At 38.6% G+C, this 17,309-nt stretch overlaps 1 protein-coding gene across 1 annotated transcript in view; it reads right to left on the reverse strand.

Moving 5' to 3' along the window:
* HCRTR2 (hypocretin receptor 2) overlaps positions 1-17,108 on the reverse strand; it is a 29,940-nt gene extending 12,832 nt beyond the window's left edge. Inside the window, exons 1-3 of the mRNA XM_026074262.1 lie at positions 16,820-17,108; positions 2,595-2,773; positions 920-1,163 (exon numbers count right to left, since the gene is read on the reverse strand). Coding sequence (XP_025930047.1) covers positions 920-1,163; positions 2,595-2,773; positions 16,820-17,108 — 712 coding nt within the window. The remainder of the gene's footprint in view (positions 1-919; positions 1,164-2,594; positions 2,774-16,819) is intronic.
* Between the last annotated feature and the right edge of the window lie 201 nt (positions 17,109-17,309).

The following is a 17,309-nucleotide window of genomic DNA, read 5'->3' on the forward strand; positions in this document are numbered from 1 at the left end:
TATTAACCAAGCACCTTTTAGTTATAGGCTTTGGCAAACTTGGCTTTATTTTCCTGTGTGTGAATAATGATATTACCGGTGGTCATTTTATCCAGTGTCAGAGTCACAGCATGTAACTCTTATACTCTATTAGCATTGGAGTTGTGCCAAGACCCACCAGAGTTGGGTGTGAACCGTTCAAGGGGGTGCCTAGCACTACTTGATAGATGAAGTCAGACAAAACAGAAGCAGTTGCTCCCTTGCAACCCTTAGGAATTCTCACAGTTGAATTCAAACACAGAACAAGTTAGATTCAAAGTTAATCTGGACAGGCAGAATAACACTTCTTGGATGAAATCATTCGAAACTTATTACATCTTCCAAGTTACTTAAATAATCTTGTCCATGATAAATTCCAAATTGTAGACTAACCTTCTACTCCATATTAATGACATCTCTAAATTCTGTAGTGACATACAATTTGCACTGAAGTCCCAGGAGTTTTCTATAAAGACTAAATCAAATACCAGCAATTAGCAAAATCAGTATCCCAGGTAAATAAAAGTTCTGTTCTCATGTAGTTATTTCTGAAGGCTAAATACTGCAGCCTTTGTATTATCTGCAATGTCCATCAATCAATGAGAATTATATAAGCATAAGCATTGAAGGGTGGGAACATTTTTCCCCTCTGGGAAACATTAACATGGTCAAGACACAAGACAGCCTCATCCATTTAAGCTTGGTTTCAAATGTACTTTTAGCAATACAAAAGAAAACGTAATTTCAGAGTATTTGAAAAGCAGTAGTTCTAGGAAAGATTATATAATTAAAAACATTTTGTGATATGCTTATACAACCTGACTTCATTTTAATATATCCTGATATATTTATTACATAACAGCAGTACAAATTCAGTGTTTATGGTCAATGACACACTCACCTCCCCAGTGCTCATCACAAACTGTGAATAAGGTGGTTTTATTGGCTAGTCCTGGGAACACACTGCTGCACTCCATAACAATAGCCTGAGGAATCATTATGATGCAGGACACAACCCAGATAATTATAATGTTGTTCCTTGCTCGCTTGGCTGTGCTTTTAAACATCAAAGGGTGACAAATTGCATACCATCGATCCAAAGCAATGCAGCTCAGTGTTAGTACAGACACCGAGACTGAAACTGTCTAAAGAAAAGAAAATAGTATATAAACTTTCTCAGCGTTTTAAAAATGAATTGTATTTTCAACATAGTTAGCTCTTTATTCACAATATTAAATAGAAACTATTCCCAGAAAAAAGTCTTCTTTTTAAATGACTTCTTACAGAATTACAAACTAATGTATAAATCTATTTATTTTGTGTGATATCCTCATCTGTTGCAGTCCCACTGGAATCAATGGGACAATTCACAAATTAAGGTGCTACCCAAGCTGAAGAGGTGTATCAGGGTCAGATGCTGTAAGAATAAAATTATGCAACTTAGAATTTAAAAAACATTATCTTAAAAATTATTTTTAAAACATAATACCACTAATTAGATCCTTCTTCTTCCTTTGTAGAATGTGTTTTTTTTGTTTTTCTATGCTATACTCAGATACCAGTATTATCATTTTGCTTTTCCAGTTTTCACAGGAAGAATGGAAATTCTCTTGAAAAAACAATCAGCCTACAGCAAACTAAGTCATTTTACCCTTCTATTCAATATAGGAAATGATCTGTGACTTTGGTTTTATTCTTTCACTCTGTACATTAGGCAATCATTTCACTTTCTCTTCAGATTTTCTTCCACTAGAAAGAAGGCTTTGAAAGAATTTTGTGATTTTGACTCTACCTAATAGAGGATATACTTGCTGGAGAATGATTCCCCTTGACAATGTGGCTCTTTAGCCTGAACATACAGTGTATCCACTGAAAATATTAAATTTGCTGGATACATTCAGAATTCTGCTGAATTCTTTTGATTTATAATGACAGAAAGTCCAAACAGCTTGTCATTCTAGTATGCCCAGTTTGTTCGTGTAATCTGATATACTTAGAAAAGGTGCCAGTCGTTTTGACGGAAATGTTCTCATAACTAAGTCCACTGATAATGAATGAACAGTGGCAATAATTGCTTAAGGGACACAATGTGATCAGCTCCCAGTGCATGAGGATACTTTGACTATTTCTAAATAATGCTCAGTAAGTCACTAAGCATATATGAAAGTATAAACTCAGTTTAGAGTTCTTCAGAAGGACTGATTCTCTGTCATGGGCACTTACTAGATGTTCATGTCCACATACAGAGAGTATAAATGCCAGTAATTCTATTTATATACCTTTTATTACTTTATATCCTTTCTGAATAATTTAAATGATCTCCCAGAGTAAAGAGCATCAGGCAATTGTTCCAGTAGGTGTATTGCCCAGGTCTACCAATCAGTTGCCTCAAGAACAATATTTATTAAGCATAAACATGTAACGCACAAGTGGAACAGTCCTTTAGTCCTGTGCAGGTATCCTGAGATATCTACTCTAGCTGAGATAAACTTCCATCACATAGTCTCGATTAGGAATATGCTTTTGTTCTTTTTCATAACAATGGTAATGTATGTGCAAACACAGTAATACAATACCTGTAAGTAGGGAATCACTTTGCAGAGAGGCTGCCCAAAGAACCAAGTTTCTGTGATGTCCACTACTAAAGTTGCTGGAAGACAAGTAATTGTGACCAGAATGTCAGCCAGAGAGAGATTTACTATGAAATAGTTCGTAACTGTTCGCATGTGATGATTCTTCCACACTGCAATGCAAACTGAATTTGGAAAGAAAAGTTAGTGTGCTGCAAATAACCTAGGTAATGCTTCAACAGGAAAACACTCTGCACTGTGGGATTAAGGAAGCGTGTCCTTTGCTTAATAAAGAATACTTGAATATGTAGTTTAGTGTAAAAAATAAGTGTTTTGTGTTAGAGTGGTAACGAGAGAGTACATGGAGAGAATCTCAGTACACAAAGAGTAGTTCTCTAAAGACTACAACATGAGAAATATTAATCTGATATATAAGGCTGCCTATTTTACTGCAAATACTAACTCCAGTAACTATTAACACAATTGTCTTGTCCATTTTAATCACTTGGCTATATTCTGTGGAAATACATGTCTACATTTGTAAAAGTTCATCTTTTTTATGACAATGTTAATTCTTAATTTAAAATGTTACCAAATGAAGTCTTGTAAATGGCATGGCATCTATGCAATATTTTATAAAATATTTTGCTGTGTATAATATATCCATTGTATCTGCAGAAAATCTGTAACAGTTGTCTGTGCAAAAGGTATTTGGGATTTGAGGTAAGTAAATTAATTTTTGCAGTATTAAGCACAAAACATTTTAAAAGTGGTATATTTTTAATTGCGACTATTGCGATCAAAAGCAGCATGTAGCAAATAATCTACAAGATATGCCTTTAAAGATTGTTTTATATCTTTTGTTTTCAAATTTGAAAGGCTTTTAAAAATGAGGCAAATCATTCCTTAAACATGGTGGCACTAAATACATAAGCTAATACATTAGAAATACCAAAATTGAGCCTGAGAAACTAGCCTTAAAAAAATAAGTTTTGGAATAACTTGGGAAGTAAAACCCTAAGAAATTGTAGCATTTGATAGCTTTCAAATTTCTAGATTTCAATCACTAAAGGCTCTTTAAAAACTCATCCAAAAATTTTTCCTGAAATACCACAATACTTGTTGCAAGAAAACAATACAATTCATTTTACATCAAAGGTTCTTCTCCTTTAAACAGTAATTCATCCATCATGTAAATCTGGAAGAACATTCAAAGTCTCCTTAATCTTTCAGGATATAGCACTAGGCTCAATTTAGATATATTAAGCAGATCACAGAACACTCCAGAATAGAGTTAGAAGGGTCCTCAGGAGGTTGTCCAAATCTAAAACAGAATCAGCTAGAGTTAAGCCATTCTCTTATTAAACTAACTAACACAGCTAGAAAAAAAAATAGATAGACTTTAAGGCACATAATCTGTTAAGATCAGGTGCTTCTTTAGATCCTAAGAAGGATGGCGTGCCTGAAAGCTTGTGTCTATCTTCCAGCTGTATCAGCTGATAAAATAAAATATATTACTTCACCCCACAAATCTTGTGTCACTTAAGTCTTTAGACCAACACAACTACAGTAAGACTACTACTAAGCCATTCTTGGCAAGTTCATTTTTTAAAGTCTGTTACTGGGGAAGATTTCATGCCTGTCCTAAATATGTTCCAGTGTTTAATGATCCTCCCCATAAAAAAAGTTTTTCTATTTCTAATCTACTTCTCCTTTGCTGCTATTTATATCTTTTTTTCTTTTTTTTCTTTTTTTCTTTTTTTTCTCTGTATGCAGAGGGCAATGAAGAACAGTTTTTCCTTGAGGCAATCTTTCACATATGTGAAGATTGTTATCAAATCTCTTCCCAGCCATCTCTTCAGGCTGTAAAATTTCAGATATCTTCACCTTCTACTGCTAATCATTTTCAGAACTGTTGCAACCATCCTTGTTGCTGTTCTCTGGATGTTCCTCAAATTGGATCACAACTTAATTGTCAGAGTGCCTTGCCCCCAAATTGGTGCAATATTGATTCAAGACTTTACTAAAGCTTTAGTAGGAGCTAAGACTGGAACATTTCTTCATGAAGGCAAAGTTTGGACATCTGGGGATATTTTAGGGCAAGTAGAGAGGGGCTAGGTGGCCTTCACTTTCTCTAAGAGAAGCTGATTTTATCAACTACTCTTTTAGGATGTAGGTTTCCAAGTTTCATCTAAAACCCTGTTGTGCCACAATAGATGCTCTTCTTGTCTTCTAACCTGTGCAGACTTGGATGCGATATCTAGGATTTCAAAATATAGCTTGCTTAAATTTAATCTTTGATATACATCTGTCATGCCACTGTAAATTCAAGTCAAATCCCCCCTGCAAGGCTCTTTCCTGTCCTTGGACTGCTTTTGGAGAAAATTTGTCACATCTTTCATTTCTTCTATTGTGTTCTTTGTGGATACAGAATTTGAGTTCTTCTCAGCTGTGGCCTCAAATAGCTGAAAGGCAGTGCTTATAAATCAAAGCTTAAAGGAAATACTATATTAATCATCTTTACTGCTCATTTGAGTGATTTAAGTTACCTAATGAAGTAATTACTTGTATAGCATCACACTGTAGTTACAAAATAACAGTTCAAGGCTTTACTATTTTTACTTGAGCATACAGTTATAACTTACAACAATGACTAATTACAAGCTATGGTAGTGTAGAGGTAGCATGTAACAGGGGAGATAATACATTGCTGCCTCTCTGAAATTTCACTGACATCAGGAAATGCTGGGGAAAAAAATTGCAAACAGCATTTCACTTTCAATAATATTAACGCTTCTGGCTTTTACTTATGGCTTTCTCTTTGCCGTGAATTTAATTCATATTGAAAGTATGGTCCCATCTTGTCTTAGGCAAAAGTTATATCAAGTATCCATGTTTTTTCTGTATTTGCTACTTTTTAGCAATAGGCAACAGTTAAATAACATATAGTTTTAAAGGTTCAGGGTTCAGCTGCTTTGTTCTCATGCTATGGTTTCAACAGTCTTACACTGCTAACTGATTCATACAAGTGCCTATTTTCCAGCAGAGGATGTCAGTGCCTAAATGTGCCAAATTTAAGCAGATATGTGTACTCTTTGACAAAGCCCATTCTTATTCCTGTGCTGCCATGTCTGGGGAAAGAACCTAGTTGTAAACATTATTTTTGTTAAAAAAAATCCTCAAAAAGTAACAAATGTGAGGTTAATCTCATTGGCCACAAACAGTACCAAAAATGAATTCATAGCATTTTGCATGTTGTTTTCAAAGCTTTCTATCAATATGAGGAAATGAATCCTTACCATACCCCACGGAGCTAAGAAAATTTTCATTTTAGATGTGAGAAAAGCAAAGCACAGTACAGAAGTCAGCAAAGTCCATTGAGTAAATCAGATCCAGAATAAGAAATGTGGACTTTCGAATTCTCAGCTCTGTACTAAGACTTCCATATCACTGGCTTATTGAGGATGGAATTCAGATGATCTCCAGTGCCTACTATTCCTCAGAGAAATATAAAAGACTGTTCCCCTTGCTACTCAGGGAGCAGTAATATAGAAAGTAGCTCTTAATTCCTTTGAATTCTACTCTACAGGGGCAAGACGCACCTAAAAGGTGGAAGAAAGTTAATTTACAAACATAGAAATGTAGGATATTTTGTTACTTTAGGTTTCTCTGTTTATGCTTGTCTGTTTCCCCTTTTGACTTGATAAGTTCTTTGCAGCATAGACCATTTTCCATTTTCTCTTTGTAAGGGGCTTAGTGCAATAACATCCTAACTTATGCATTTACAGACTACCATAATAATTAAGAAAACTCCCAGCAACTTATTGCATGAATATATACAGAAAATGAGTATGTGTAAGAGAGTCTGTTATAAAAAATCTCTGAAGAGAAAGTATTTTAAAAATGACAGTCAGCCTTTTTTCCCCAACTTATTGCCCTCTGCTGGTTGAAGTATTGCTTTCAACCTGCACAAGTATATGGTGTTTTCTTTAAGTGTAAGGATAAATAGAACTATAAGGATTTGCTATGAATACAACAGAATGATGTAAATGACAGAAAGTTAGTTCAATATATTCCTCTCCAGACTTGATACTTTTCTGAGTCTACTACAGTGCTAAACTTGTTCAACAGTTCTGGACAACAGTTTCATTCATATAATGATGATCTAGCAGATTATCAAGAAAGTGTCTCTATTCTATATTCAAAAGCTAATCTTTTTCTGGGAGTGCAAAGTAGTCTGGATATGCCACTGACTATATTATAAGTAGTTAAGCATCAGAACAGGGGGATTTTGTCTTCTCTCTACTCCTCTCTCACTCCTTTAAATATGCAATTCCATTTCCATCTCAGCCAGGCCTGCAAAGAAGTGGAGGCACTTTTAGCTTTCATATAAGCCCTAAAGAAACATGCTAGAGAAGAGAAGTTTCATAGAGTATGAAACACTGTCTACCAACCAGAGTGAAACGGCAGAGGGCAGTAGCTTTGTGCTCGGCTTAGAGAAGCAATGAAGAGACAGGTAGTAAAGGTTCTCGTCTGGAAGTGGATTTTACCAAAAAGTAATGCAAAATCATAAAGCAGGAGATGAGGCCAGCACCAGCCTTCCTAAAAAACCTGGGAGACACCACAGACTTAAGAGGATGTCTGTTTAGTTAGGGCACAATAGTGTCTTAAATTAGACTCTTTGGACCTCAACTGAAAATCTATGAACTAGTAAAAATAGCCCTGAATAAACCATGATTTAACATTATATGCAAATCTTTTACATGACCTTTGATATATCCAGCTATAAGTGTGAGTTAGAAAGCAGGAGACACGATGCTAACATGGGCAGTGAAGACAAGAGGATCAGAAGTTCAAAGAAAAGTGGGAGAAAAATGTGAGAGAAATGAATCTGAGAAAAGTTCCTTTATTATGTACAGTTCTTCAAAACTGTTATAACTCTCTATTGGAATGTAATCACCTGCCCAGTTTATTTTATTATTTTCTGTATTTTAGTTTTTATTTTATAAAAATGCTCAAAGTTACAGTTAGTAACCTTCCTACAAATGAAAACAAACAGAGCAGTTTTCACAAAGAGCATCTGGTTTTCCAGTGGTTACTTAATCAAACTTTCATAACTCCTTCCTCATAATGAAATTTCTCACCACTGATGCCTTCAGTTTCTTCTAGCAGAATTAAGAGATGAGCTTTAAGTAAAGCAATTGCTATTCTTACCTTTGCCACACAGTGTCAGTGAAGGCTTGGAAACTGGATTGAGTTGCTGGCTGACTCTCTTTGGAAAAACTTGTGGCGGCTTTGCCCAGTGAAGGGAGTTCTGTTATAATGAAGTTTCTTTCAGAACTCACCCCTCCAAATGCTCATCATCTCCCTTGAAAAAAGTCTCACGGGCAAGTCTCATGAAGGACTGAACACAACAAATTCAAATCAGAGATAAAATTTAAGACAGATACTATGTGAAGGCCATCAAGAAAGCTTCAGGTACCTCATTATATTCCTGAAGAAAAAAACCTCTCAAATATCACAGTATGGTGAGGTTTTTAGATTGGTATTATTCATGTATAAATTTAATCCCTGTTGGTTTAGCATCCTTGGGTATTTTAATTAGAGGCTGTAATGCCACCTATTCAATTAGCATAATTCATTGTATCTGAAGCTGAATATGAAAACAATACAAAGGCTCCAGCTGGTATAAAATGCAGCTGATTGCCTCCTGGAAGATTTAGGCTGTCTTGGGCATATTAAACACTATACTACAGTCCTTCCACTGGAAAATAGTTGTCAATTATTTTCTACATGTCAGCCCTAAACCATTTCTCTAACACTCCAGAAGTCTCATCAACCTCTTATTCAATGGGTGAACTTCCAGCTGGACTTCTCAGTCCAAATAAAAACATAATTTCCATAACTAGCAATGCCTGACATTTGCACATATAAATGAATGACACCACCTCTTATCTCATTTTTTGGTGAATAAGAATGTTAAATTCCAAATGCATATAGACAAGGAACTATTATTTTCTTTCTCCATCATAACACACTTTGATGACTTAATTTTGCTTTATTAATTTAATATCACAATTGAGTGTCTAAAATATCATAATATTGGTACATAGAAGCCATATGGAAGTATTTCTGCGGTTATAAGCACTGACCAACAACATCTTCAAATGCATGAGGCAGAAAACTTCTAAAGAACTTTACCTCTTCATGATGATTTATAATCAACAGTGATAAGAAATACGTGTTTAATAGATTTGGGTTATACACTATCCTCTTCTCCTTCCTCCCCTTCTCCCCCCTCCAGCCAAATAATTGGTTCTTTATATGGTATTTTCCCTTTTGTTCTTTCTTGTGTGATGACATTATCTAGTGTGAATCAAAGTCTTGACGGTGAGGTGTCTAGCAACGCAATCACACTGAGAGAAAAGCTGAGTAGATAGGCAACCAAATGGGATTTTGGTGTGCTAGAGCCTCTGCTCAAACACTGAATGAATGCACACTATTGGAAGGGAATATGCTATGCCTGAAACTACTGTGAGTATGATCTATTCCTGATTGAGAATCCTTCTGCTTTATTTTAAAAGTCCAAAAATTAGGTGCCTAAGCCTAAGCTTATTTTATTTATTTTACATAAGCTCTGTGAGTCTTTCAATAATTTTGATGATGATCTTGATTAAGGGATGAGAAGCATTTTAACCAAATTGCAGAGGATATTTAATTAGGAGTTTTTGAGACCAGCAGCAAGAACAAAAGATCTAAAACACAAAGACTGCTTCTGTGAAGAGGAAGAGGATATCTATTTCCGAGGCTGTCAATCTCATACCCACTATTAAGTTCTAAACTCACACATTACTTCATTTTTACATAACTAATCTTATCTAGAAAAAAACAAATCTAACATAAAATCAGGTTAAGGTTGAAAAACTAATAGAAATAGTGACACAAAGAGAATACACTTTTTATACAATGTTTGTTGTAATAAAAATATATTGAAAAAATTCTACAGTTGGTAATAATGCCTAGCAGATAAGAACTGTCCTTGTATATGTGATGTGACAGCTGAAAAGATGGATAATATTCTTGGCTGCATATACAAARGAATCACATAGTCTGTCAGAGAGGTGATAGCTCCTCTTCATAAGACACACTAGAAACACACCAACAGATTTGAACAAAATCATAGAAGCATGACAAAAAGAGTGGGTGGTTAGATCATGCTCCCTATGCATCGTAATTAAAAAAGTCCATGTGAGGTGGATCCATCACTTTTTTCTAGTAAAGGTCTAGAAATATACTGAAATTGTAAGAAATATATTTGAATAACATTGAACAAATGAAATCTTAAAATATTTTCTTGATTGTCAGCCTAACTGAAATGTACTTATGAGGAACTGTCTCCCACAGAAGACAAAGAGAATCTAAGTAAATAAAAACAGGTATGTAATAACTAGTCTGCTTATAGCAATATAACTCCTGACATGCTTTCTAGCTACCAAGTGCTCTATTGCACTCTGGCTTTTAAAAGGAATTGTGATTTGGGGTTTGTTGGTTACTTCTGTGTTCTCCTATCCACTTCTATATTTTATGTACTGCCTCATTACTATGGTGCTAGAGAAGAACACAAGAATCAAATTATGCTTGCTGAAAGCTAATCTCTACAAAGCAGAACTGGGAGTAATAGCACAATCATATAATTGGCACAGGGTTCATTTTCTAACTTAGTCACATTACATAATCTTAGACAATTAACAGTCTAATGAGAATGGGAGTTACTACCAGAAGATCAGCTATGCAATAAAAACAGTCTGCCAAAAATCCCAATTTTGGTCATCTCTGGAGGAACTGAGAGGCACCATCACACAGTTTCTTGAGCTAACTATACTGATTAACACAGTAATTTGTCCCTCCACACATACATATGTACATACATACACACACACACACAAGATCATTACAACTATGAATTGGCGTTTCTGGTCATCTTTGCAGGGCTGGCTATACTGAATGACCAGTGATTTAATAATCACATTTGAAGTACTTATTTGTCTGTCTATAATAACAATAAAAAGCCTACAAAATCACGACATAACTTCACATTAGAGATGTAAGGACCCTAAATATAACTGTCATACTGCATGATTCTACAATGAAAAGATTTCATACTTCACTATGATTCAAATTAAAATCTGAGTAGCTCATTAAAATCAAGGTGAGCTTTGTGACTGAAATGCTGTGCAACTTTGAAACTTTATGCTTCAAAATGCATCCACCAGTCAGCATTAAATGGAGTTACATTAAGAAAAAACCTTTCATGTTTATTTCTAATATGGGTGTAAGAACTCCTTTTCTTTAGACTATTCAAAGAAAATACAATTCACTATGCCAGTGGAATGCTACAGCGAATATCTTGCACACTATAAAACATCTGAAGCTAGATCATAAACCCACATTGACAGTATCGTATTCCCAAGACTGGGCTAAAACCCATGAAGTCTGTTCTGAGAACCAGGAGGCAGAGGACAGCTCTGTCAGTGCCAAGTGCACCACTCGGCCCTGCCACCCCTTCCTCCCGGCCGGGGTTTGGCCACCTGAGCCCAAGGACAGCTCTGATACGGTGCAGTCATGTAAGCTGGGGTCAGACTGCTGGGAAAAGAACTGTGGGAGACAGCTGTGAGAGCTGTGAGGGGGTCTCTTATTTGCTTGGGAGCTGCATTTAAGCTCAGGCTCTTGCCCTTAGCTCTGGCAGAAACCATGTTGCAAGTATGCCTGTGCCTGGTCATGAGCCTTGCTGATCCAGGTCATTATCCTGACCCACTGACTTGATTTCCTGGCTTAACCTCAGACCCGTCTTGTCCCTATGAACTTGCCTGGAGATCCCTGAGCTGTGGCTGACCCTGGTGACTGTCACTAAACTTGCCCGGCTCTCCTTGCTTGGGTGCTGCGGGGCTCTGCCCTTGCTGGTGAGGGCACTGCCCTGCCTGCCTGGCTGTCACCCTCAGCTCCCAGCTTGCCTTCCCGAGGGAGCAGCCTGCGCTCTTGCTGTTCTATGACAAATTCCATTTGTGAAAAGTACAATATTGAAAGCAAGTAAATCAGCTGCTAACAAACATCCAGAAAAAGGCTTCAACTTGACATGCAGCACAAAAAATAAACACTGCTTAAAAAAAACTAAGCAGCATTCCAAAACTTTCCATTTTGGAAAGATGGTGAGTTAAAGCAAAAAGTGACAACAATCTTGAGTTACATTTCATTTGCTAATGCCCCAAAGACAGTTCTGTCTAAAGGGTACTTCACTGACGTAATGGGTATGATCTGAGTCTCTGCTCAGTTCCTGGTAGACATGGCTCTACTGTTTTTAGCAATCTCACTAGAGTTGTGCGCTGGCTGAAGAGTTTGCTATTTACTTCCTATTTAATCTGCCAAATGCATGTGAGTGTGCTTTCTCTTGCCACCCCACCTGATGCTCTGGCATTTATGACCAGTTGGTCTTAGCTAGCTCTTCTGAGGGAGCTGATGAGTAGCCAGCCCTTAGGCTGAGGCTTATGATATATCAGATAGAGACATTTCATCAGCAGTGCTGTAGACAGAAGAAAGGAAGAGAGTTTAATGGAAGAGGAGTCCTAAATTTTCAGTTTCCAGCGTACACATGTAGCCCCAGAAGTAAGACCAACAGAATCAAAGGTAAGTGTGAGTTAAACAGGATATGAAAGGCCTTAGAAAAATAATATAATTTTTATTTCTCTTTCAATGCATTTTTATAGTTTTTGATCCTTGAGACTGGGACCTTTTCCATTTGTTCAAATTCTAGTCCTCCTCCTTTATCACTGAATAGTTTACGGCAGAACTAGTGTCTTTTGGAATGATGTTAGAATAGAAGTAGTCAAACTGCTTATTATTTTACTGACTAAAAAAAATATTATTCAAGTACATTCCTTTTTTATTCAACTATAAGGGCAGTCTCCAGCCAGATGTAACTGTCATTTCTTTTAGAAGAACTGAAATGAAAATCAGCAAAATTTGTATTAACATTCAAGTTGTCAGATGACCTCTTGGAGCTCACCTTCCCTCAGTCCCTTCAGTCCCACCAATCCCTGCCTTTTTGCCCTTTTCAGAGTCAGGTTCAATAGGACTGCACTATTCATACTACGCAGAGTTGACTTTCAACATAAAGGATGCTAATGGAAAATAGAGCCATATCCCCTCTGGACTCTCTGGTCAGAAGGATTATATAGTGAAACTAAAGTCAAGCATCTGGATATGAAAATCTATAGAGAAATAAGCTTAATTTTAAATCAGCTTCATCTTTTAATACATTTCTGCTCTTGATGTATCTCATAAGGCTGTGCATGGCTGTTTCTTGTTAGTAATCCTCATGATATTATGCAAACATCAATGTACATCAGTTGAAACCCTACATCTTACATAAATGAAACTCATATATTCTATATCATAGGTAGATAAAATTATATCAGTACCATATCATTTTCTATGTGGTATCTTTTTAAATACAACTAAGCAATCCTAGTTACTCTCCATCTAAAAGATAAAAGTGACTCTCACGCTTATATTACAGATCTAAAGCCCTTTCAATGCCAGATTCCCCAAATAATCTGGACAAAATAAAAAGAAATAACTTAAAATGCAATGAAATGAAATATGCCTGATCTACAGCCATCAAACACAATTCATGAAGGTCATGGCACCATTTAAGAGAACACATGAATCATCCTATTCTACCAACATTTGTATGTATACATAGACCTCAGTAATTCACCAAATATCTTTAAAATCATATTAGAGAAAGAATTGAGAAATTACAATTGCCTGTTGATAGAAACTGACTTGAACTCAGGTGTTATATATAATTATAAGCAAAACCTTTCTTCTACACCCAAGAAGAAAGCAGGCCTAAAATCAAACTACAGCAAATAACAAACAAATCCTTTTGAGCTCTATAAGTCAGTCAGCGAACTCTGAGGAAAGAACCGCTCTTGGGTTCTGTACAGATCTCAGCACAATGTGGTGCTAGGAGTTACTATAAAATAAATTATAGACAATAGATCTATCTTGAGAAGACTAATTCTCTGTCAATGGAACTTAGTTTCATTCTGAATTGGAAAGAAAAACAAATATCACCAAATTCTGTGAGTAAAGAAAATCTCTGAGATCTGTCCTAATGCTCTGCATGGTCCCCAAGCCTTGGAAGCCACCAATGTTGCGGAGTGTCAAGCTGAGTGCTGGCAGTTCGTGTGTCCTCGGGCTCTCAGCTCCTGCCTGCTCAAGGAGGGCTGCCAAGAGGCCCAGCAGGCCAGTTGGCAGGAAACCAGGAAGCTGCCTTGTTCTGTGCTGGATCTTTGATGAAATCAAGTGATCTCTGCTGTACGTTTTGATTTTGATGAATGAGTGAGTGTTCCCTGAGGGAAAGCATTTCATCAGAAAATTTCTGACCTACTCTAATGAACAACTTAAACAAGAACCATTCATATTCTTTACCTGTATAAACAGAGTTAAATGTATGGAGTTGGGCATTGACTATTAATCCCTTATGGTCTTATTCCCGTTTCTAACTGCTGCAACTGGTTAAAGTGGAATGATGTCCAGTGACTAGAGACCTCTGTGCATCCTAAAAATACCTTTCCTACTTCAATTTTCTGTTTTTCTATTTTTAAACAATGTTTTCAAATAAAGAAGAAACAGACAATTACTCAGCTTACATACTCAGTTAAGAAGTCCTGTTTTGCACTACCTTTGCCAAGTAGTTGCAAGAGCTCCATTCCTGGGCTGTGGCAGAGATATCTTTTGATCTCGCGCACAAAACAGAAAGTCCTTACCCTCAATACCTCAATACCTGTTCTGCTTCTAGGGATACATAGTGACCGATTGAAAATGAAATAGGACATGGAGACAGCACATGCTGATGTTATCACCCAGGGTTCGCATTCTCTGAATATTAGTGCAATTATGTCTTAAAACCTCAGCCAGTAATTCTCAGAAAAAAAAAAAAAAAAGTGCTGTGGCTTGAGCTTTTACACTGAAAGTCAAAATGCAACTATGTAATAAGGGCATGTTTCTCTTCAGTGGCTCCAGATGAAATCTCTGGTGGGCAGCCAATGTGGGCACACATGAGAATCAGTGACATGAATCAGACTTGCATTCAAATGCAAGGACTTGCTGATGGTTTTCATTTTAGCTGGTTTTGCAGCAGTCTGAACAGTGCACGTCAATTCTCCTAATTAAATTGAAAGCTAAATGGCAATGCAGACCTTGTTATATGCTACTATTAGTAGGGAGAATTCCTGCAGTGCAGCTCAGCCAAAAGCCCAGTAGATGTCAATCAAAGTTCAAGCTTCTGATTCTACCTTTGGTTGTTAATTAACTGTCAGAATGCTTTAATCCAGTCTATTGCTAATGTCTGAGGGATGTGCTGTGCTTTCTACTTGTACAGATGTTACTGAGGGGACACAACGAGTTTCCTCATTCCCTGCAAATGCGCTATTGAAAATGAGAGGTGGATTTGTCATTTTGCAGATCAACATAGGGAGGGGAAAGGTTTCTTAAGTGCTATCCGGATAGGACCTGGATGAAACAGAACCAAAGCTTTGGCTTCTCATGCCACACTAGTCCAGCAATACTGGTCAGACGTAAGCAGAGGAACACATTGCATCACTAAGGATGACACTATAAACCACTAAAACTCTCATTAGAACCACTTCTACTTTGTGTTCAAGGCAGTGGTCCATGAGCAAATTCCAGATTAACTCAGAATATGGATTTTTCAAATAGGAATAATTAGCCCCTGGAAAACTTCAGAATGTGTATTGCTTTATACCAGATACCAGTAGCCAAATAAACAAGGTTTCAAAAAAATGTCTTTGGAAAAAGAGCATAAACCACATCCATTCCTCTCCCCAAATTCACATGAGCCTGCAATCAGTGCATTATGAGGTTTCCTACATAAAGATGAGACAGTGTTCAGCTAATGAGCACCTGCACCTGCAGACCCCACAAACAGCTTCTTGCCTGCAAACAGAAGCAGTACTTTGGGTGGGTGAGGTCTGTGCGACCCACAAAGGCACTTCAAAGGGCAGACAGCTTTGGCAGAAGCAGCAGCAGGTCCAGCACAAAGGAAAAGTGACCGGACAGCCAAATGCAAACTTCTGTCCCAAACAAAAAGATAATGTACACAAGTGTCAGGGAGGAACATTTCCACATCAGCACCAATATTGGCTCTGTTTGCAAGTGCAAAGAGACAAAACTGTTTCTCCTCGTGGCTTTCACGGGGTAAAGAGTGCAAACAGGGTGAGAGGTCCTATAGCCGAAGATTTGACCTTGAGTCTTTAAAGGCTAGAGGACAGCCTGTTTACAGAATGGGTGGAGGTAAATAGGTAAAGACAGATCCTAAAACTACCTCCAAAAGTAGTCTTTGCTCAGGATCAGAATGAAGACAGTTTTCTTTTTAGTTTAAAGTATACCCTCTTTAGGAAGGCTTTTAGCACTGCCTATCAAGCTCACTACCGAGCAATGGAGAGAGTAAGCAAATGTTCAGGCTTCTGAATAATGCAACCTCTTTCGCTAAAGACACACTGGTTTCGTGCATATTCAGTATTTATCAGCAGTTAGCACACCATTACAGAAACAAAATGGCAATATCAGTTCTTTGAAAGAAAGAAGACTTCCAAAATTTTGCCTTTGGCTTCAGTCTCCTTTGCAGCTTGACTAGAGAAGCATGCAAAGCTTGCAGATGACAGCCCTGCCATACATAAATCCTGTTTAAAAACATGAATGAAAGACCCTGAAGGCAGAGTTCCGTATGTTAGTGCGCCACTCTTTTCATGAAAATATCACTGACGTAAATAAACAAAAAGCAAATGGCCGTGATAAGCGGATTCTCATGGCGTAATCAGCTCCCTGGTGGTCATGCTGCATGCATGTACATTCATAAATACAGGATTTATTAAGACTAACGTATTCTCAGCTGATCCGAGTATCAGCAAAATAAAATGGAAATGTCTGCAGTAATAGGAGTCGGTCAGGATGCAGATGCCCCAGGAATGTGAGTGTGTGTGCGTGTGTGCGCACACGCGCGTGCTTACACCACCCTGGAGCAGCCGTCACCGTGGCAGCGGTGGCACGAGGCACGCCGGTGCGCGCTGTCCGCACGAACGCATTTTCTTACAATCCGGTAAAAATAACGGGAGCGGCGGAGGTACACGCGGGGAGCTCAGCCTCACCTCCGGGCTGGCGGGCCCGTTCAGAGGAGCCGTAGCGACGGAGGAGCGCGGGGCCGGGCGGGGAGGGAGGCAGCGGAGAGGGAGGGCGGGCAGCGGGCGGTGGCGGCTCCGGTGGGGCCCGGTCAGAGCCTCCGCCGCCCGCCGGCTCCGTGACACAGACCCCGCCCCGCCGCCGCGGCTTCCCGTAAACGCTCCCTCCTCCCGCCGTCGCCCCCGCTCCCCACCCCGGCCCGCCCCACCTTCCCGCTGGCCGCTCCTCTCCAACCTCAGCTTTCAAGGAAACTTTCATTCACCGAGTGAGAACGACCCTCCTCCCGCTCCCCTGCCGGCCCGGCCCCGGCTCCCGCCGCCTCCCCGGGGCAGCCGCCGCGCAGCCCCGTGCGCGCGGGAAGGCGCCGCCCGCCCCTCCCCCACCGCCCCCCGCGCGGCCGCGACCGCCGCTCCCGCCGCCGAGCCGCCTCCCCGGCGCGGGGCGGCCGCGGCCCCGCCC

The sequence above is a fragment of the Apteryx rowi genome, unplaced genomic scaffold (assembly GCF_003343035.1).
Source record: "Apteryx rowi isolate R43461 unplaced genomic scaffold, aptRow1 scaffold_383, whole genome shotgun sequence".
Taxonomy (NCBI): domain Eukaryota; kingdom Metazoa; phylum Chordata; class Aves; order Apterygiformes; family Apterygidae; genus Apteryx; species Apteryx rowi.